Source organism: Glycine max, chromosome 13 (genome assembly GCF_000004515.6).
Source record: "Glycine max cultivar Williams 82 chromosome 13, Glycine_max_v4.0, whole genome shotgun sequence".
Lineage (NCBI taxonomy): Eukaryota > Viridiplantae > Streptophyta > Magnoliopsida > Fabales > Fabaceae > Glycine > Glycine max.
This window is the reverse complement of record NC_038249.2, coordinates 41,814,264-41,834,981: the sequence shown is the minus strand read 5'-3', so window position 1 is coordinate 41,834,981 and position 20,718 is coordinate 41,814,264. Positions and strand designations below refer to the sequence as shown.

The 20,718-nt window shown below is 33.2% G+C and overlaps 2 protein-coding genes and 2 long non-coding RNA genes across 5 annotated transcripts; 2 read left to right on the top strand and 2 right to left on the bottom strand.

Moving 5' to 3' along the window:
- The first annotated feature begins 460 nt into the window (after positions 1 to 460).
- LOC100810089 (enoyl-[acyl-carrier-protein] reductase, mitochondrial) lies at positions 461 to 4,724 on the top strand. Its single transcript, XM_003543425.5, has 8 exons — positions 461 to 1,142; positions 1,349 to 1,492; positions 1,827 to 1,929; positions 2,138 to 2,237; positions 2,431 to 2,507; positions 2,595 to 2,673; positions 4,168 to 4,286; positions 4,427 to 4,724. Exons 1-8 carry the CDS (start codon positions 734 to 736, stop codon positions 4,518 to 4,520), a joined length of 1,125 nt encoding a protein of 374 aa, XP_003543473.1. The 5' UTR covers positions 461 to 733; the 3' UTR covers positions 4,521 to 4,724.
- Positions 4,725 to 5,597: 873 nt separating this feature from the next.
- LOC100807405 (uncharacterized protein YKR070W) lies at positions 5,598 to 10,227 on the bottom strand. Of its 2 annotated transcripts, none has more exons than XM_026125195.2 (12): positions 10,056 to 10,227; positions 9,847 to 9,959; positions 9,707 to 9,742; positions 9,387 to 9,460; positions 8,791 to 8,831; positions 8,541 to 8,612; positions 8,247 to 8,448; positions 7,356 to 7,451; positions 7,180 to 7,247; positions 6,755 to 6,956; positions 6,588 to 6,671; positions 5,598 to 5,991 (listed from the first exon to the last, which is right to left on the bottom strand). In XM_026125195.2, exons 1-12 carry the CDS (start codon positions 10,139 to 10,141, stop codon positions 5,932 to 5,934), a joined length of 1,134 nt encoding a protein of 377 aa, XP_025980980.1. In that variant the 5' UTR covers positions 10,142 to 10,227; the 3' UTR covers positions 5,598 to 5,931. The 2 variants fall into 2 exon arrangements, with proteins under 2 accessions (XP_025980980.1, XP_003543468.1); XM_003543420.4 differs by having other exon boundaries at positions 9,847 to 9,950; positions 10,056 to 10,207.
- Positions 10,228 to 14,665: 4,438 nt separating this feature from the next.
- LOC121173353 (uncharacterized) lies at positions 14,666 to 15,675 on the bottom strand. The gene is made up of 2 exons (XR_005888023.1): positions 15,351 to 15,675; positions 14,666 to 15,256 (listed from the first exon to the last, which is right to left on the bottom strand). It is a non-coding gene; the product is annotated as an uncharacterized lncRNA (long non-coding RNA).
- A 2,256-nt stretch (positions 15,676 to 17,931) lies between these two features.
- Positions 17,932 to 19,981, top strand: LOC100777615 (uncharacterized). Its single transcript, XR_417758.4, has 3 exons — positions 17,932 to 18,160; positions 18,348 to 18,461; positions 18,586 to 19,981. It is a non-coding gene; the product is annotated as an uncharacterized lncRNA (long non-coding RNA).
- The last annotated feature ends 737 nt before the right edge of the window (positions 19,982 to 20,718 follow it).

The following is a 20,718-nucleotide window of genomic DNA, read 5'->3' as shown; positions in this document are numbered from 1 at the left end:
TTACATTGAATCAAAACTTTTATACTAGAAATTATTATTTTCTTGTAAAATTAATTTGATTTAAAATCTATTTTATCTCACGTAATTAACATGCACTAGCTAAGTGTTTGTACTTTATTGATCACTTCTTAAGAATTTAAAAATAAAAAAAAATATTAAATTAAAAGTGAAGTTTCATAATTTAAATGTTTAAAATATTAAATGTTAAATAATACACTCGTGTGGACATGATCATTTTAGTCAGAGAAATTAAATGGATTTTAACATTTTGATTTATAACTATAACGAATGAGATATCAGTGTTTGATCTTCACTTTTTTCTTCAAATTTTTTTTACTCTTTAATTATTATTACAAACCATCTCATTATTCTATTTCAACTTCTCACGTCCATTACATTGATTAAAAAAACGCATCAACTATCTTATTAGAATATTTTTATAATGAAAAACGAGAGAGAAATGTATATATATTATGAAAAAATATTACGTGAATAACTTTTTGAGATAAACTTTACGCTCAAAAGACAACACGGTTCTCAAGCCCGAAGATATACGAAAAATGGACCGAAAAGGAAACTAAGCCCATTAGGAAAAAGCGATCCAATCGAGGCCCAGCAATGTCAGTGATTACTCTGCAACACACTGTCTCCTCTAACGACACACTCGCACAAGCACCATTCCCTGAACCACCGACGGAGCGAGAAAAACTAACCGAGACAGAAAGTGATCGCAATGTTGCGACACTTGGGCGTTCACGCGCCGCGTTTGGCCTTCAACTTCAAGTCGAGTTTAATTCACGGTGGCAGAGGCAAAACATTAACCACACGCGCATTCTCGTCCTCCGCCGCCGTATCGCCGCCGTCGAAGGCGATCGTGTACGAGGCGCACGGGGAACCGGACACGGTGACGAAGTTGGTGGAGGTTCCAGCGGTGGAAGTGAAAGAAAAAGACGTGTGTGTGAAGATGCTAGCTGCTCCTATCAACCCCTCCGATATAAATAGAATACAGGGCGTTTATCCGGTGCGGCCAGAACCACCGGCAGTGGGTGGGTACGAAGGCGTTGGAGAGGTTCACTCTGTGGGCTCCTCAGTTACTTCTCTCTCTCCCGGTGACTGGGTTATTCCCTCTCCACCATCTTTCGGTGCTTACTCTTTCTCTTTTTAATCCAATCTTGCAATTTTCGTTATTATATTTTTTTTATGGGTAAATGTTAGTTGTTAATTATTAATTTCTTTTATTAGCTGGAGAATTGAACCGTCGTCTTTTTCCTTTTACCATCAAATTAACCTTATAAGTCCTTCGTTATTATATTTTGAATACTTATTTATTTGATTTTGGCATCCACAGGGACGTGGCAGACTTATATTGTGAATGATGAGAAAGTTTGGCACAAGATAGAGAAGGGTGTGCCTATGGAATATGCTGCTACAATTACAGTTAATCCCTTGACTGCACTTCTCATGCTTGAACACTGCGTTACTTTGAACTCAGGTACTGGTAATGTTTTTTTTCTTCTTTTTATTCTCGGGGTTAATGAGTGGATTAAGTGCATGTTTGGTTTCATGTTGAAATATCAGTTAACATGATTTTAGGAAATTTTTCATTTGTTTGGTTTTACACGTGCAGAATTAATTCTGGGATGAATCAATTTAGGTAGTTTTTGTGTTGGATAAGAAATTTTATACTGGATTTTAACTTGCTTTTAAATAAAAACATCTAAACACAAATCACATCATTTCAAAATCAACTTCAACCAATATCAATTTACGAATGCTTATACAAACACAAACTTAAATTTTGTGAATGTGGATGTGGATGTCAACAGGAGATGCTATTGTGCAAAATGGGGCTACCAGCATGGTTGGCCAGTGTGTCATTCAGATTGCAAAATCACGTGGCATTCACAATATCAATATTATAAGGGACAGGTGCTCATGGGAAGGTTCTTTGCTAGTTTTGTTATTAACTTCTATGTATTTATTTTGATTATGGTTTGTTTTTTCATTACAACACAATTTTTTGCACTGTTTTAAAATATAATGTGATTATTAAGATATCCTTATTATTCCCTCCCTTTTTTTCACTTCTGGCAGAATGAGAATACTTAATTTTGCATTGCAAATCCTTCTGCTGCAGGCCTGGGGTCGACGAAGTAAAAGAAAGGCTTAAGAATTTGGGTGCTGATGAAGTTTCCACTGAGAGCGAATTGGAAGTGAAGAATGTCAAGAGTCTCCTGGTATACCTTGGCTTGCTATTGTTGTTTTGGTCTATGCAATGAGATAGATGTCAATTTATCAGATATGATTCTATTTATTTGTCATTTTGAACTTGCTTCTATGAGATGCTAAGGAAGTTGAGAGAAAATATTGTTTTGAAGCATTATTATATCGAATTCAGGTGACTTATTATGCATCAAATTGACATGCTAGGGTGGTATACCTGAACCTGTTTTGGGATTTAACTGTGTTGGTGGCAATGCTGCTTCTCTGGTACTCAAATTTTTGAGGTATGATATGAGATATTGGGTGAAAAATTTAAAGTAGAAACATTCTCTTCTGTTATTATTATGACAATTTAAGTCCATACCTTGCAGACAGGGAGGAACTATGGTGACTTATGGTGGAATGTCTAAAAAACCTGTCTCTGTGTCAACATCATCCTTCATATTTAAGGTCAGGCAGTGATTTCCGATCCTTGTCTTTCCTCTCATAGCTGGTTACTTCAGTCTATTATGAGCACCATTTTTAGTTAAATCTTGATATATATTGGTTAACTGTGAATAACATGAAGCGTAATGATAATCAATCTTATATAAAGTTGAATCTTATTAAAATATCCATGAAAAGTGTTGACTGTCTGACTGAGGAGTTTACATCTTCCGATTAGTTTCTACTAATATACCTGATAGGCCAATAGTTAGTACTTGGAAGTGGTTCAAATTAAGAAGGTTTCTACTTTAAAGACTTGTTGAGATAACTACAGCTCTATGAAAAATTGATGATATGTGATATTCTGTCTGAATGTTCTGGGGTTGGGTTGGGTATAAATGATACTAGTAAAGTTATCCAGGTCACTTAATCTGTGTTCTTGAAAGGTCACCTTGGGTTAGGGAGGCTTAAGCTCAACTAATACTTGTGAGTTCATGAACCTTCTAATGGGTCCATGTTTTTAGCTTATAAATCTTTGCCTTTCACAAGCAAGATCTAACCTAGCAGTAAAAAGAGTTGAAAAATGAATTTTTAGGTGTGTGCAACTTCTCTCTAGAGCGTTTGCAAGCAGGGCATACCAGTCATGTTTACAAACATTGCTATTCATCCACTGGATACTTTTATTTTTTATTTTTTTGAGTGATGCAAGACTCTGCCTGATAGATTCTATGTAATTGAAGTTCTGCAAACAACTTAAGACATAATTCTAGAGTTGTGGTTCTTTTGTGCTGGGAATCTGTACTGGATGGTATCTCTTATTGAAGAATTAATGAAATGTTGATATCAAGATGCCCAGATATTTGCGTGATTGGATGAACGAGTTTTTAATTTACCCAACAAATCTCATATGCCTGTTTAGGTGACTAAGTCGCCATATTTTTTGGTAATAGAATCAGAAAGTACAGAATTGAGGATTTTAGAATACCTGTTTGAAATGACATTTGATTGGGTTAAATATGTTTAAGGTCTCTGATAAATTACCGAATTTTGTTCTAGGTCCCTAATAAATTTTTCCGTTGTTTTGAGTTCTCAATATATTGAAATTTTTGTTATGAGTCTCTGTTATCAATTAAGCGATGATGTGTCACTTTACAAGCTTATTTTCTCAACATTATCAACAATTGGAATAATGTCACGTCATTACTCATCTGACGACAAGGACTCAAAACAAAAGTTTTAATATATCAGGGACTCAAAACAAAGAAAAATCTTGTTAGGAACCCAAAACAAAATTCGACCATTTATCAGGACTTTAAACATATTTAAGTCTATTTGATCAATCAAATTAAGAGTGGGAAAATAGCCAGAAAAAGAAGAACTGCTCATGTTGGACCATGAACATTGGGAATTAAGATCTCCCTTGATTTCATAACATTTATGGTCTAATCTTTCAAACTACAGTAGCATATTGATCTAGTTAATCGAATATGACCATAGTGTAGAGGCACATATTTGCAGGATATTTCCTTGAGGGGATTTTGGCTGCAGAAGTGGTTGAGCACAGATAAAGCTGAAGAGAGCAGAGGAATGATAGACAGACTTTTGAGTCTTGTACAAGAAGGAAAGTTAAAATACAAGTATGTTTTCTATTCTACCTTTCAGAGATGGATTGGGTTGTATTCACTCAATACAGTCAAATTGCTTTTGAATGTACTCACATTTCTGTTTCTCATTCATTTAACTTACCAGTTTCACTTAATGGTCGCTCTGTTTGCAGGATGGATTTGGCTCCATTTGAGGATTTCAACACAGCATTGGATAAAGCTCTGGGAAAACTTGGGAGCCAACCTAAGCAAGTGATCAAATTCTAGACGTGTTGGTGTTGTTTATACAATTTTCTGTTAGATAAAAAATTGTTCTGGAATTTCCAAGAAAAAGCAATCTGGGAAGGAAAATGACTTTTCAGAGGGATCTATAGATTTGTAGTGCAAGATATAAGAATTAGATTTAATTTTGTTATGCTGTCAACGTAAAGATTTTTACGCTGTTAATTAATAAAAACTCGTGTGCCCCTATTACTGAGCATTTAATTAATGAGATTTTGGTCTTATTAATGTTTTCATTGACTTGTCTTATTTAACCTTCTAAAATCTAAGCATTTTATCTTAAAACTGTAATAACTTTTTATCAAGAACTTTTTTTTAGAAATTTTGACAATTCTTTTAATCAATTGAATTGTTTTTGATATATTCATCAATATTTATAATTTCAAATACTTTTTTTTTTCTTCTCTCGTACCCTTTTTTCTTGTGTGCCCGGAAGACATCTTTTTTAGATGCAGAAATCATTGAGATAAATTATCTCTTAATAATGTCTTTACAATTAAAAGTCAAATATATTCAACATGTTACTGGGTGATGGTACCATTTTTAAGACAGTATAACAAATTGAATCAATTGTGGAAAATTAGCAATAAAGAACAAAACTTACAAGCCTAAGATGAGTGTAAGAAACTCAAATTGCTTTGCCGCAGCAAGTGACAGTTTGAAAACATTTAATAAGGTTTAACATTATAACAAGAAAATTTCAAGATCACACAACGAATCTAGGAGGATCAATAGGATAGATAAGGAGCAAAATCTCAAATCCATTTATATCATGCACACGGGAGACCAAACCCATCCAAATTGAATTCTTAGCAAAAACTTGGACCAACAAGCTCAACCCTCTCACAGGTTCAATACAAAGATGAAGAGTGTTAACAACACACTCTTTTGGGCACAATTTGAGTTTTTGGTTAAAATTTATTAAAAATAATAAACTACACGTGAGATTCATTAAATAAGAAATAAGATCACAATATGAATTAACTGTAAGTTACTTGCATTTCAAGAACTCTTTCTAGGCAATTTGAAATTTGTTTCCTTGGAAAAACCAATCTTCTGAAATGCTCCAAATCCCAATATTAATAGTGAAATCCCGTCCAATCTTGAAAAAAACTACCAGCTCAAGAAAGCGTAGCTAAACTAATGCTTAGAAAAAGCAACCAACTAAAGGCTCTTGATCATGCAAACAAACACGAGCCAATGAAAAAACAACTTGACCCAGTGTATCATGTGTAACTTATATGCGCTTCAAATGAATCGCAAGATTATGCCATAATAAATTATTACATTATTTTAGTGATCACCAAAATCACCTATTACTTGCAAATATCATCTTTTTAGAACCCTTGCCTTAAAGAATCAAAGCCTTTGCCACGTAAAGCAGACGGGGCGGGGCCTATGAAGCGCATTCCTTTGTCAATATGTAGTCCACTGCTTCTTCTACAGTGTCAACCACCTGCAAAAGCGAACTTGCATTATAAACTTATAATCACCACAAGGTATTTTTCCTTCAGAATGAGTGAATGACAACGTTAGTCACAAATTTAAATCATCAGTTCGACACAAGGCTACCATATGGGCAGTATTGCCTTGATTACAACTCCCCAAAAATTTCAAATTATGGTTTGGACAATTCAATTCAAACCGTGTTATAATCATAAGCACATTCCCTTAGAAACAGGTGCTCTCCATGGGTATGGTGACATAATGCAAGTATTTCATAACAGTCCTCCATCTATTTTTCAAAAGGTGAAAAAAAACACCTAAGGCCCAAAACAAATAATAATAATAAATTAATAATACTAATCTTGTTCATCTCGGTTCTTTATTGTATGCCTAAGTCTAACTCAGATTGCAAATCCGTTTTACTTTTGATCAGGCTACCACTAGTTCCCATTGTGGCACCAACAGCGGAAGTAAAAAAATGCCTGTCTCTATCTTATTCTCCAAATATCCATATGACCACACCGCAGTCCAAAGAAACTTAAAGAGTGAGAAGAAAAAAGTGCAAGTGTATTCATGATTTTTTTCTAGAGAAACACAAGGACTTACCAGATCTGCTGAAAATTTGTCATGATTTTCCTTCCCCTTGAAAACCCCAGTTCTGGTGAGAATAGAAAACCAAGGATGCCCAGTCTGAAAATGCAATTTAATAGTATCATTTGTCAGCAGATAATTTTACCCATCCCACTTGTGAAATCCAAAGCCATGAGACAAACCTGTCGTGCACCTTTGATATCAACTGCAGGATTATCTCCAATCATGTAAAGTGTTTTAAAATATGAAGTGTTATCATGATTTATATCATAGAAATCATCATAAAGTGACGCCACAAGTTTCTCTAACAGAATTTCTGCATTCTTGAATACAGATGGATGTGGTTTGCCAAAACTGGTATACTCCAAGGATTGAGGGTGGATCCTGCACATAGAGCAATTAATGGTTATAGATATATGAAGGTTCTTAAGAACCTAAATATGAATTAAATCTGCACCAATGCCATTAAACTAATTTGGTTTCTATTTTGATATTATGCTTAAATAGCTTCTTGTGTTTGCATGAGTGTATTGAAGCATTCAATTTAAACTTTAAAGGAACTAGTGTAATGAAGACGCATTAACAGGTAGATAATAGGCAGTCTTACCTATTGAAGATGGATTCTAATGCAATCCGGAAAGCTCCCATTCCAAGACGTTCAGAAGGAAATTTAGTCTACCTTTTGTGGGACCTTGTCAGTAAGTATAGTAGTATAGAATTTTAAAAGGACCCCATATAATCTGTATCTTTCTGCAAGACTTATCCATAGAAAAAACAACCAACCTGGTATTCAAGGTCATCATTTGCAAAATATATGTGTGGTTGTGGTCCAACATTTCTTCCGGGAAGGCCTCCTGTTTTCAAGATGTCACAGAGAACCTGAATGAAAAGCCTTGGTCATTCACATATCCATCAAAGCCATGTCCATGCAAATAAAATAAAATAAAAAAATAAAATCTAAGAACTTCTAAAAACCCAAAGTAGAGAATATATTTGTATTTGTTCTCACTTATCAGAAAAACAAGCCAAGTCATAATTCAATATGATTAAACTAAAACTAGTAAATTTGTCAGCAGCTTGAAAGTCTCAAGTGTTAAACTTAGTTGTATGCTTCTCTTAATTTTGAATCCTTGTAGAATGCAAGTATATAGTATAGCATTGACTTTTCCTGTGTCTCATTTTTTTGTTTGCTTCTTTTGATTTCATTTCATTTTGACAAAGCCAAGGCCCATGAATTAAACACAGACCACTCTCAGTTACTTTTCCAAGAATTGGCAGTGTACATGATATTATATCTAGTGTATTAAAAGCTAAACATAGATTTAGTCTAACACTAGCTCATTTTTCTCTATTGAATATTCACCAAAGCAAATGGCTTTGATCCCTGAACGAGCACGTATGTCACAAAAAAACAATGAGCAATTTAGTTCACCATGAAGGAAGAGACCAAAACCATTTATTATCTAATTAGTAATTGTGTTGTTTAATTTCATATACAAGTCATGCTGCTTTGCGAGGAAAAAATGATTGCACAATGGCTAAACTTTCCAATGCTTCCGGTATAAGCTGTTAGACAATATTATTGTTCTTCCTAACCTGTACATCCATCACTAAATAAATAGGAAAGATAAAAGAAAGCAAGTTCATACGGATCACTCATAAAATCTGTGTAACCTGAATGTCCCTGCTCCAATCAACAGGGTCACTAACTACAAATGCTGCTTGAACCCTTTTAGAGAAGACATCATTCCTTGGAACACTCTCATTGAACTTTGCATTCTGTGTAACAGCCAGCTTGGTTGTCCATTTCTTGTATGGAGCCAGTGGATCAATGTTTTCAAAGCATGAGGCATATTCATCAATTGAAAGAACATATCTGAATGAAACAATCAACAAGAAGATGGTGTTAGATTGCTTACTCAACATTTTTATTAATCATCAAATAAGCCTGTTATCTTAAAACCTTACCTAAAACCATATTCTGTCATCACAGCTGCAGGTTCCCCTTTTCCCACAGCAACAATGAGATCGTTCTCAAATCTGTGTAAAGTAAAAAAAGAAATTATGAGATAAACATAATGCAACGAAATGGCACGAAGACCCCAAACTGCATGTTAGTCTTATTGGTTTCAACATGTAAAATCATGTGCAAAAGATGGTTTCAGCATGAAATATTTATTTGCAACCAGATTAGAAGATGCGTATGCGGTATGCCTACCTCTTGACCAATTGTTTAAATGGAGAATGGCCCTGTAAAACCTGCACAACAATCAGGTTTGGGTAAGGGAAGAACATTTGCAATGTCAACAGAATTTAGGGCAACAATGTGAAATGGCAATTACTTGTGACTTTTCAGAGACACGTGTGCATGCAACAAACAAACTGAGAAATAAAACCACACACATATGCAGCCTGTTTAGATAAACCTCTCTATAAGTATTTCTAGGAGAAGAAAATAAGAAGGAAAAATGAAATAGGCTTCTCTATAAGCTAAAATTAGTTTATGCATAAGTTAATTTGTAGAAGTTTTCTCTTACTAGCTTCCCCAAAAGTTGATTTTTAACCAAGTTAATTTTAGCTTAAGGGGAAGCTTATTTCTTTTTTTTTTCTAATTTCCTTCTCCCAAAAGTGCTTATGGAGAAGTTTATGCAAACAAGCCCACATTATATATCACTACGCAGGGGAAGAAGAGAAAGAAAAGTCAGTTACAATAGGTTATCACATATTGCCAAAATGAAGAAAGTATCAAATATTTTCTTATGTTCATTAAGATATCTACTTTTTCATCTAATGCTTTCAAAGGATATAACGTACCTGCGAAGGTGTGACATTTATACCCAACAGTTTACTTAGTTCAAAAGCTCTTTTAGCTTCAGGATAGCCACCACCTACATTAAAATTTGAAATTAACATTAAAAAATTGGCGCTTTATTTCAAACAAATTACTAGTGCAGGGCCGGACTTGCAGATGAGTCATCTCAATATTTCTTCTTATTTTCTTCACTTAGAAGTGCTTCTAAAGAAGCTTATTCAAACAGGCCTTAACTGAACCACACTAATGTAATAAGGCAATTTCAAAGATGCATCTAAACTTAACGGCACAGATAAACAATTATAAAAATAGAAGAACTCACCATTAGTGAGGAAAACGTAAGGGATTTTCAATTTACCTAACAACATAAACAAATCAAGAAATTCATGAGTCTATAACAGTGAATAAGAAATGGCGAAAATGAAAACAGAGAGTTTGTTTTTATTTATTTATTTGGTTTACCATCGGCGTCGTATAATCTTTTCAGTGCTCCGGGAGAGCCACCGACGGGGGAGTTTCCGAGCAAAAGGACACCGTCGATGTCGAAAGCGATGCCAAATGTAGGCCTGCAAGCTCTACATCAGTTAACGTATTCGAAACCATAAAGTTAGGAAAGTGATGATTCAATATAAAAAGAGAACGAGCAATGTGAGGTTTCACGATTGACGAACCGTTCCGATCGGTGAGAGAATGCGCGTGAGAGTAGATATGAAAACACAGTTCGCTTTCTCGCCTTGGTTAAGAGTTGGAAGCTCATTGCTGCAACGGTTTTCCCTTTCGCAACTTCTGAATCAGCAGAGTGTGAGAGCAATAGTTTGTTGCTCACTTCCCCATATTTCTGCCCTCAACATCCAGACCAATAACGTTTAGCCCATAAAGTGATTAGCCCATCGAGCTAGGCCCAAACCTTTTTACCCAAACACTTCAGTATTACAATTTACTCAACGGCATATATTCACATACTGTTTTCTTTTTTTTAAGTTAAATTGTAATTTTAGTCTCCTTCTCATTTAAATTCATAATTTTAATCTTCCTCTTCTGTTTTCCATAATAGGAAAACTAAATATCTTAATTTAAAAATAATCAAAATCACATATTTAAAACTATAAAAGAACAAAATTATAATTTAACTTTTATGAAATTGAAGATAACATCAACAAATTTACAATAAATCAGTTATCTTTTTCAATCAATTATCCTTGACACATGGAAAAATTGAGCAAGCATATCATAGACATGTATATTTTTCTATAAAACTGCGACATTTATAGCACATAACACGATTATTAATGATGTTATAATTGCACTCAAAACTATATGAATCTTATAATGATTGTAACTAATAAATAAAATTAAAATTAAAACTAAATTTAACCACATTTTAGAAAAATAAAAACATATTTAAGTCATTAAAATATTATGTATTAAGGATGCATTAAACAACTAATATTCCTTTTGTCTTACTCCTCTAGTTCAACCAGGAATAAAAAATTTGACTAATCTGAAATTTGACTTAAAAATATATAAATTTTCATCAATAATTATTTTCATAAAAAATCAAAATCAAATAATATTTAAACTATTTAACCTTAACTTCAACAAGTTAATTCCTTTTTCCGAATCTTGGATAACCAACTCATATTGAAACTTGCTTGCCGGCACATTATCTATTATCTATTTGATACATAGTGCTGCATAGTCAATGACAAACACAAGTCCTACGTCACTAATTTGATATCACTGAGTGATGACTACTCCGACGTAAAACAGCAAATGCTTAGTGAAGAATGTAGGACTGCGGCTGGAATCTAGAAGAAGAATGATATTTTATTAAATGCCGTCCTTGGCCTCGTGAGGTTATCGCGAATATGATTGCGACCTACAATTTGCATTCTTTTATAAAACAAAGTTCACATCTGGGGTTTATGTTCAGACGCTAAGGAAAGAAAATACGAGGAATCTTCCATACCTGGATCAATTTGGCAATTACTACGGATGCATATCATTAAGGAAGTTCATTTATACTAAGTATCTCTCTCAATTAAGTGAGAATTGTTTGGATTTTCTCCCAAAGTTGTAATTTCCTGAGTTTAAAATTGTTTTGCTAAACCTAAAGGTTTTTGGGGTGTGCTTTAGAGCAACTCCAATGGGAGTTGTTAGTATAATTTTTAGCTCTAGGAATTAGAAAGATCTGACATTCATGTGTAAGAATCGTTCAACTACGAGAACCAATCAAATTATTAAGCACTATTATATAATTCTTACAGCAAAACATCAATAACAAAAGATGAGTGTAAACAACAATGAAAAAATACTGTAAAGCAACACCAGAAGCCAAGAAACAAAAAAGGAAAAGTCGACTTGTTAAATTAAACAAAAATTTGTAACATTCATGGTGGTGCAGTACTTGTCTATGTTTGTCGTCAACAAAACGAAATGAAAAAAAAAAAAAAAATAGTTGTATGAATATAAGGAAAAAAAACTTGAGTCCCGAATGAAATACGTTCACTCCATTTTCGGCCTGAAATTTAAGTGGAAAAGGCCTAGATATTTCGAATTCCCTTTCTACCCCTTGAAAATTGATTTATGTGTGTGATCTAATTTTTTTTAGGCTAAAGACAAATGTGTATTTTCTTCGGTAGACTTATTTCCCTTTGTTTCCTTTTTAATATATCCAAACAAATGAGATAAAAATTGAAATTATTTCATTTCCAAATTCTGTCAATCTATACAACATAAATTTAATTTAAATCGACTTCAAATTTTATCTATCCTGTATCTTCTTCTTCTTCTTTTTTGTATTTATTTTCTCTAGATTTCCACCCTTATATCCTAACATAAAGTTAGAAAACTAGTTTAGTAATTCGAGCAATGAGTCAGTTAGGTATGGTAATACAAAAATATCGATAAAGTCTGAATCAGCATTGGTATTTTTTTAATAACTAAATAATCATTGGTCCCAAGTCGTTCCGTGCTCCTTGAGAGCTTTTGTTTTTTCTTTACTTGTTCAAACAAGGAGACGTCGATGATTAGCAAGCTCCGATGGTCAATAGAAAAGCACCGGAATAATGGGGATTTTTGCTTTCAACTTTGTAACCATTTAATTTAATTAGAGCAAAGAAGAAAGGAAAAAAAAGAGTCTATAAGGAGATAAAACTCAGAAGCTGCGAAATTTTATTTACAACATCAACAACTATATCCACATTAACATTAGAATAAAAAAAGAACCAAGACATCAAGCCATTAAAAATTAAATTGGACAAAACTATATACATATATATACAGTAGTAGTATAATAAAGTGAAGGTGTCTCTAATAAGAAGTGGTTGAAATCGAGAATCTGTGGGACCCGGTGTGAGAGTTGAGAGATTCAGAAGAACTATAGCCACTGGAAGTTGAGCTGAGAGGAGCGGCGAGAGTCTCCTTGTCCTTCTCCTTCCGACGACCGGAACACGACAACACCGCGGCGACGCTCTTGAACACCATAATCTTGATTCGACCTCTCCTCGGCTGAACCATTTGAGTGGCTCTTGCTGGAACCATGGGATTCGAAGCAGAATTTTTTTGGGGGGAAAGAAAAGGAAGAAGTTTTCAAGTAGAAGTGAGGTGTGAGTGGTTGCAGAAGAGAGTTTTATAGCGTAGTTTCCTGTAGCAGTCTTGTTGCCCAAGTTTCGTGTTTTCTTTTCTTTTAATTTAATTAATTATGAGATGACTCATCATCTTAAGACTGAGTTTGGCACTTTGTCTTGTGTGGCTGCTTTGGCTTCCGGACACGGGATGGACACTTGAAAGAAACACTAAGCTTCAATTTACAAACAATTTACTTAACTGTTTAATTTTCATAATAAGTATCTTTATCGGATTTGACGCGGGTCAATTGATTCCGCTTCTCATTGTTAAGAATTTTACACACAAAAAATTAAATATTTCCAAGGTTTATTATTACAGTGTAAATGTTTGTTAGTTAAATTTCTTCAATGTATTTGTATTAAAATATTTACAACATTTCACATATAACTGAATTAGATCTTTTTAGCATATTTATACTAAAACTGTTATATAAACATATTAAAAATTAATTTAGATACGTGACAATCTAAAAATAAAAACTAAATCATAATTTAATTATAAATTATCATATATAATAAAATTATTAATTTTTATAATAATTATTTTAAAATTATACTTAATATCTTCATTAATTAATAAAAAAATTACTTTAACAATACTTGAAAAAGTATAATATTATATATATATATATATATATATATATATATATATATATATATATATATATCTGCAAAAACTGAAGATAAATACTAAAAAAATTATAATAGAAATTTAAGTATTTTTTTAACTAAAACCCTTAATAAATTAAACTCTATAAAATTATTTTTTCTTTAACAAACATTCTACCATCATTAATCATTAAATTTGTCAAGTCGTCAGTGCCCAGTGAAGTACAATAGAATAGAAAAGGGGGGAAAAAGAACGGGCGCTTTTCACAATTATCTCCGAATTTATGTTTGGGCCTATTACCTGAACACCTTATACCCCTTCTTACCCGTTAATTATTCATTATATCTTCTTTTTTTTTTAAAGGAATACATTCATTAGAATTTTTTTTCATTTCTGGAAATATTTTCTTCAAAATAACATATATTTATTCTGAAAATATATTATAAGTATATATTATTTTAAAAATAAGTTTCCGATAATAATAAAATATAACTTGACATCGTTGAATTTGTACAAATTTATATTACACCTAGATGTTTATTAATTTTATTATCATTTTATTGATAACGTTATTTAAATCTTATCTAAAATCTTATTTTGATATTATTTATGTTGTTCTTTATACTTTAATTTTAAACTTTTCATCTTCACCTCATATTCATTATACAATATTATATATATGTAAAATTGGGCCTCTTTTTTCCGATAGGATGAAAATAAGGCAGAAAGGTACTTAAATAATAATAAATAAATAAAAAAGCCGAAGGTACTATGAAAGAAAGCGAGCAAAAGGTACTTTTCGAAATTAAATTGTAATCCGGTCGTGTCATTATTATTTGCCCTAGTGTAAAGGCCGTTCCCAGTTGCTTCTTTTCCAGAATTTTAATTAATTAAAAAACATAAGGCGATCAATTTTTTGAACAGATTCCCAGTCTCCATATTGAACTAGGCACCCATGGCGAAAAATCATGTCATGTGTTTTTCTTTTTTTCCGGAGAAACCAAATTGATAGGCAAAACTGCAAAAAATAAAGCAAGACTAATTTGATATAATACAGTATTTTTTCTCTAGTTTTTTTCCTGGGAAAAGTTTCGTAATAGTAATATTATAGCTGCAAGAAAAAAGTACATGCCATAACATAAGATACGCGCGACGGCCCGAGTATCCTAATCCCTAAAGCATAAAGGGTAACAACGATAAAAGACAGGGTAGGTACGTAGCTCCTCTAGTTCTGTCATCTCTCAAAAACAACACTAGCAGTAGCAGAGTTTACGGAAAAGTTCCTGGTCAACCAGCAAAAACATTGGTTAAGCCACGTAGAAAAAAGCCACTTGATTGATTCTAGGTGACATCGGAGGAGTTGGCCTCAGAGTTGTAGCCACTACTTGGGGGTGGGGTAGAAGATGCAGAACCTGAACCGCCCCCATTTCCAATCACGTTTCGAAGCGATTCCCCTGTTTTTGAGATAGTGGAGGCCACTGAATTCACAAGGCTAGTAAAAATTTGAGCCTTGATCTGACCTCGTTTTGGGGGAAGGCTCGCTTTCTTCCTTTGGGGTGTTTCTGACATTCTCTATAGTTTGGATCGGATCTGTGAAAATCAGAAGAAAAAAAAAGAAAAAAGAGAGCAGGTTCTGAAAAAGAAAAAAGAACAAGAAACAGAAGGGTTTCTGTCAGTGTAGAGAGTATACAGATTTGAAGAAAAATAAAAAAATTAGGATTAATTACTTGAGTGAGAGGTGGAGAATATGCCAAGTTTAACAGAAGTTGGAAGAAGAGAAGAAGGGAGGAGTTTGGGACTAGGAGATTAGCTCTATGGAATGCGAGAGAAATAGTAATTTATAAACGATGGATGTGAGCCTGTGAGGTGTATACGTACGTACTACGTAGGACTACGGAGGAGTGAAACTAACGTGGTACATATCCATTTCCAAGACTGAGCCAATCCATACGTGACACAAGCGTAAGGAAAAAAGGTTATGCCTTTTATCATTACTTCCGTCACCGTTAATTCACCACTTCACTTTTTGCATGCACAACAACTATTTTAATTAATTCACCTTCCGTCATCGTAGTATGTTGTGGTACTACGATGCAGACGCGAAAAAGAGAAATATTAAGGATATAAAGTCATAATTCAAGTTTCAAATATTATTGAAGAAAAAAAGCTTAAAAACTACATTCATTTTCATTTTTTCTTCTCACTCTTCCATTCATCTAAATAAATAACATATTTTTCTTTCATTCTGCTTTCTCTTCTTATTTTTTAAACATTCATAATCTCTCAATAATATTTTTTTCTTCGCTTGCTTAATACAATTATCCTAGAAATAATATAGCTAGTGCTCCAAACGTGGATAGAGTTTTTGCCTTTTATATTGGCCTCAACACTATAAAATAGTACTCGTATCATTTATTGAATTGCACGACGATCTTCATTATTATTAGATTAAGCACACACAAAGTATTAACATAATAGCAATAGAAGATCGTCTTTCTCTATATCGACTTTCTTCACAAAAAATAAAAGACTGAAAATTTTGTGAAGCTCACGTTGTTTACTTTCTATTTCAATTCCCTACCAATTTCTTTGTGAAACCAATTGGAGAAGATTCTCTTCTTCTTCTCATCTTCTTTTTCGTCAAATTCTTTCTCGTCACTTTCATTTATACTCAACAAAGTGTGAGGGTGAGATGTTTAGTGTGAACACTTATCGTCTTTATATTTAATTAGCTGGGCCAAATAGTACTTCTAGATCTTCTTCTTCTCATCTTCTTTTTCGTTAAATTCTTTCTCGTCACTTTCATTTATACTCAACAAAGTGTGAGGGTGAGATGTTAGTGTGAACACTTATCGTCTTTATATTTAATTAGCTGGGCCAAATAGTACTTCTAGATTGATTTGACTTTATACTCCATCGGATAAAAAATAAGACGATATTAAAAAGTATAGTAAATAATAAAACACTCATGGAAAGAGAAGTGCCAGGCAATAATTACTTAATGTTAGCATTTGTCCCGACATCGTCAAACCTAGCTAGCGTTTAATTTAACATACATTAAAAAAACATTTTTCTAGTTAAAGTTGTTTTTAAATCATTTTTAACCACCTTATATAATTAATGGTACGTACTTTTTTACTTTCTGGTAAATTTCTGTAGTATATATCTTTGTAATTTCAGTTCTTTAACTTAATTATGAGACTAAGTGAGTTTTATTTAAACTTTAAAAAATAATGTTAAAATAAGTATTTAAAAAAATAGGATTTGGTTCTTAATATAAAAAAACATTTTTTAAAGTTTAATCAATTCAAACAAACACAATAAAAATAAAAAATTATTTATTTTATTAATATAAATATTTATTTTAATATGAAACTGACTCTAAATTTAAACTTAATCACACTTAAAATTTATCATTTTTTTCCCAAAAAGTATTTATGTGAGAATAAATCATCTTAAAGTTTTATTATTTGTCTCAAAAAAATTTTACTGCATCCATATATATGCATGAGTGTGGACCAAGTTACAAACAGGACCCCAATCCGGTTGATTCCTTTCATATAAAGATTATGGTGGCGGCTATTGGCTAAGTTGTGAAGTCACGTGCCTAATTTATGCAGCGTGACAATTTCCTTTGAGTTTACCTAGTAAACACTTCCTATCCTCTTTCTTTGTTTATGTGATGAGTTCTGATTCTTCTGAAACTGACAAAATAGCAATCGCCACGGCACTACACAAGTCAACTTTCTTTATTCAAAAGCCGCAAGCTGGAATGTATGGTTGTCTCCCAATATCACAGCTAAGAAGATCTAGTTTACAGATCAATCTCTGACTCTGTCAATCAAATTAGTAGTAGGAGTAACATTTAAAAAAGGGGTTTTGTAGTTATCCTTTAATACAATATGGTATACAATGTGTGGTTGTCTTAGTTATAGGCATATAATGTATGTATAGGTATTGAATATACTATTAGTACTTTACAACGGCTATTGTGATTGGACTATGTAAACAGTGTTTTATCCTCGATGCTTACAACGACTGTTTCAAAAAATCGTATTAATTTATAACTGAATCAATAAATTTCAGTCTTTTAATTATGAATTGGTTTTGTTGTTTAAACTTAAGTTGAAACCGCCTAATGTGATATAAGTCTAATAAACTAATTCAAAATATGAAGGTGATATAAGGTTCCTTGTAACACTAAAAATAAAACAGAAATCCCATCAACTAAACAATAGTTAATTAAAAGATATAAAAACTACCACATCATTAGATGATCATAATCTTATCTTTTCTATAGAAATTTATTAAAGCTTGATTGGATAGTAAGAATAATTCGCATTTATGCAGAAGTTAACGCTTGTGCTGGTATGTTACTTTTAGCTGCTGAAGCAAGGTTCCATTGTTACTTTTAACCGATCATTCCCTTCCGCTAAAAAACTTTGCTATATCTGTTCGAATTCAAATCATTCACCTAAATTGTTAACCAGCATCCAGATCCTGATTACATCAACTTCGTCGCGCGTTCAAATTACCTGTCCGTTGAGTCGCTTATTCCTTATATATGCACAATTTAAATAGCTAGGGCCTTCGTTTGTAACTAGAATCGCGGATTTGAACTTCATTTTTTTTTCTACTTGTCTTTATTCTTCCCTTACCTCGATTCAATTGAAAATAACGATGCATTTTTCTTATTTCTTAATTTTTTTCCCTTTAAATCTCAGGATGCATTATCTCACACTGAATTTGAGTTTATGGAATTGCTGGACGTTGGGAAGGAAGAAGTAACATCCGCAATGGCGCATGCTAGTGGAATCGTGTGTCCACCGTGCCAAACTGTACACATATACACGCTCTACTTTCTTTCCTCTTTGATTTTTTTTTTATTATTATTTTCCAATTTGTTCAGAAATTACTGAATCTTGTGGTAATATTATATATGCGTTACTTCTGTTGGAGCAGCGAGTACGCAATGAGTTTGGCTGGTTGGTCATCTTCCCACTCGTTTGAAAGGTTTGGATGAAGTCTTGTGCTGTGGTATACCGTTTGGTGTTTTGACAGAGTTGGTTGGTCCAGCAGGAATTGGCAAAACACAGGTATTTTGTGTTTTGTTGCCCACCTTGTAATGTAGTCACTGTTGAAAGCATTATTGAAAAATATATGCAATTTTAAGTTACATAGTTTCCCTAGGTTTTCCTTTGTATTCTTTTGGGTTAATATATTACAGTTGAAATCTTGGCTTGCCAATTTTCCAAGTTTCATGAAACATATGCAGGCCAAGATGCTTTCTTTAATTTTTAAATGGTAAGTCACCAATAATAAGTTCAATTCACTATATGCTTTTGCCAATTATATGGAATTATCTGAGCTCTATGATTGCATGTGAAAAAGAGAGAAGAAAACCATAAATTGAGAGAGTTTGGGAGAGTTGACTATGTTTAGAAGAAGTGAATCTTTCTTACTTTCTTACATTTTGATCTCACATAGGTATTTATACATCACAAATATAACAAACTCCACTAACAGAAAACTAACATTTGCTAGGACCACTAACAGACTTCTGTTAAAACAACTACTGACAGTACTGGCTAATTTAGATAAGACTTACACTCATCCTCTAGCAAACTCATGGGATAGGATGGGTGGACCCTGAGTTTGATTGTGCAACACTGAAAAGAGTTCAAGGGAAGAGTTTTTGTTAAAATGTCCGTTTGTCTTCTCATTAGAAGGAAAGTGATGGACAAGTTGACCCTGCTGAACTTTATCCTGGACAAAGTCAAGAACTAGAGATCCAATTCGAAATGTTTGGTTCTGGAATGTAAGACTGGATTGGCAGCTAGGAGCACTGCATTGAGATTATAACAATAAATCACAGTTTGACACCGCATGTTACTTCTTTGAAGACCATGATGCCAAGTTAGCTTTAACAAAGATGCAGTCTCGAGGTCAATTTACAGTCATCAATATCAGAGCCCAAATAACAATCACAAGATGTAGTGATGTTAAAAGTAGGAGATTCAGTGAAGGTAAGCCCAAGAAAAGGTGCCACTAAGATCTAGGATTCTCTTAACATCTTGCCAGTGAAGATTTATAGGTGACTACATGTATTGGCGCACTTTGTTCGCTGCAAATGAAAATTCAGCTCTGGTTACAATCACATGGTGCAAGCTGCTAACAATAGTGGATAAAGAAAAGGATCATCAAATATATCACTTGCATTTGCAGAAAGTTATAGTGATAAACATAAGCTAGTTATCCCATGTAATTTTAGGGCAGGGGATTGTTACTTAACATTACCTAGCACACTTTTTTATTATTAACTTCAACCACTGTGTACTATCTAAAGAGTGTTAAAAAAAGTCCATCAAAAAGTATGTTAACGTTTCTGCTTTAGGAAATAGGGACTGATGAACGCTGACTGCCAACTTAATAGGGACCATGGACACTTACAACTTGTTTTGGGAGTGGCCCGACGTTCAAATAAAAATACTGAACACATAGTCGCAGGAAGCAACAGTCGGACAAGTATTAGTTGCTTCCAGATTGACCAATTTGAAAGGTAAAAAAAACATTCCTAAAAGGGTGCAGGAAGCAACAGCCGGACAAGTATTATATTCTATCCATAGCAAAAACATAGTCGCAGACAAAAACATGGATCTAAAGTTTATCCAACATTGGGTTGTAGATCCAACTCTTTTTGGGAAAAAAATCCAAAAGCCCAAGAAAACAAATTACAAAGCAACTAATAGGGGAGTAGGAAATCCCAAAAAATATTAGTTGACTAATCTCAAGAGGTTGTCTGTCATAGATCAGCAGAGGCTCCTTTCGAGAACAAAGTTAAATTTTCCAATGCACCAGCACAAATATTTACTCACTAATATAAAAGGAAAAATCCAAAACAAGATATGGACTTACATTATCTTAACTTCATAAACTTAACATTACTTTTCTATAATAAAATTTGTCCTTATTTTATAACGCAATCGTCTCGTAGTAAGAAAAATGGAAATATTCAAATCCAACGTTGTAGTGGAGATTGAATAATTACAAAGGAATGAATGTACATGGGGTGTAGAGGGGAGCAAAAAAGTATAT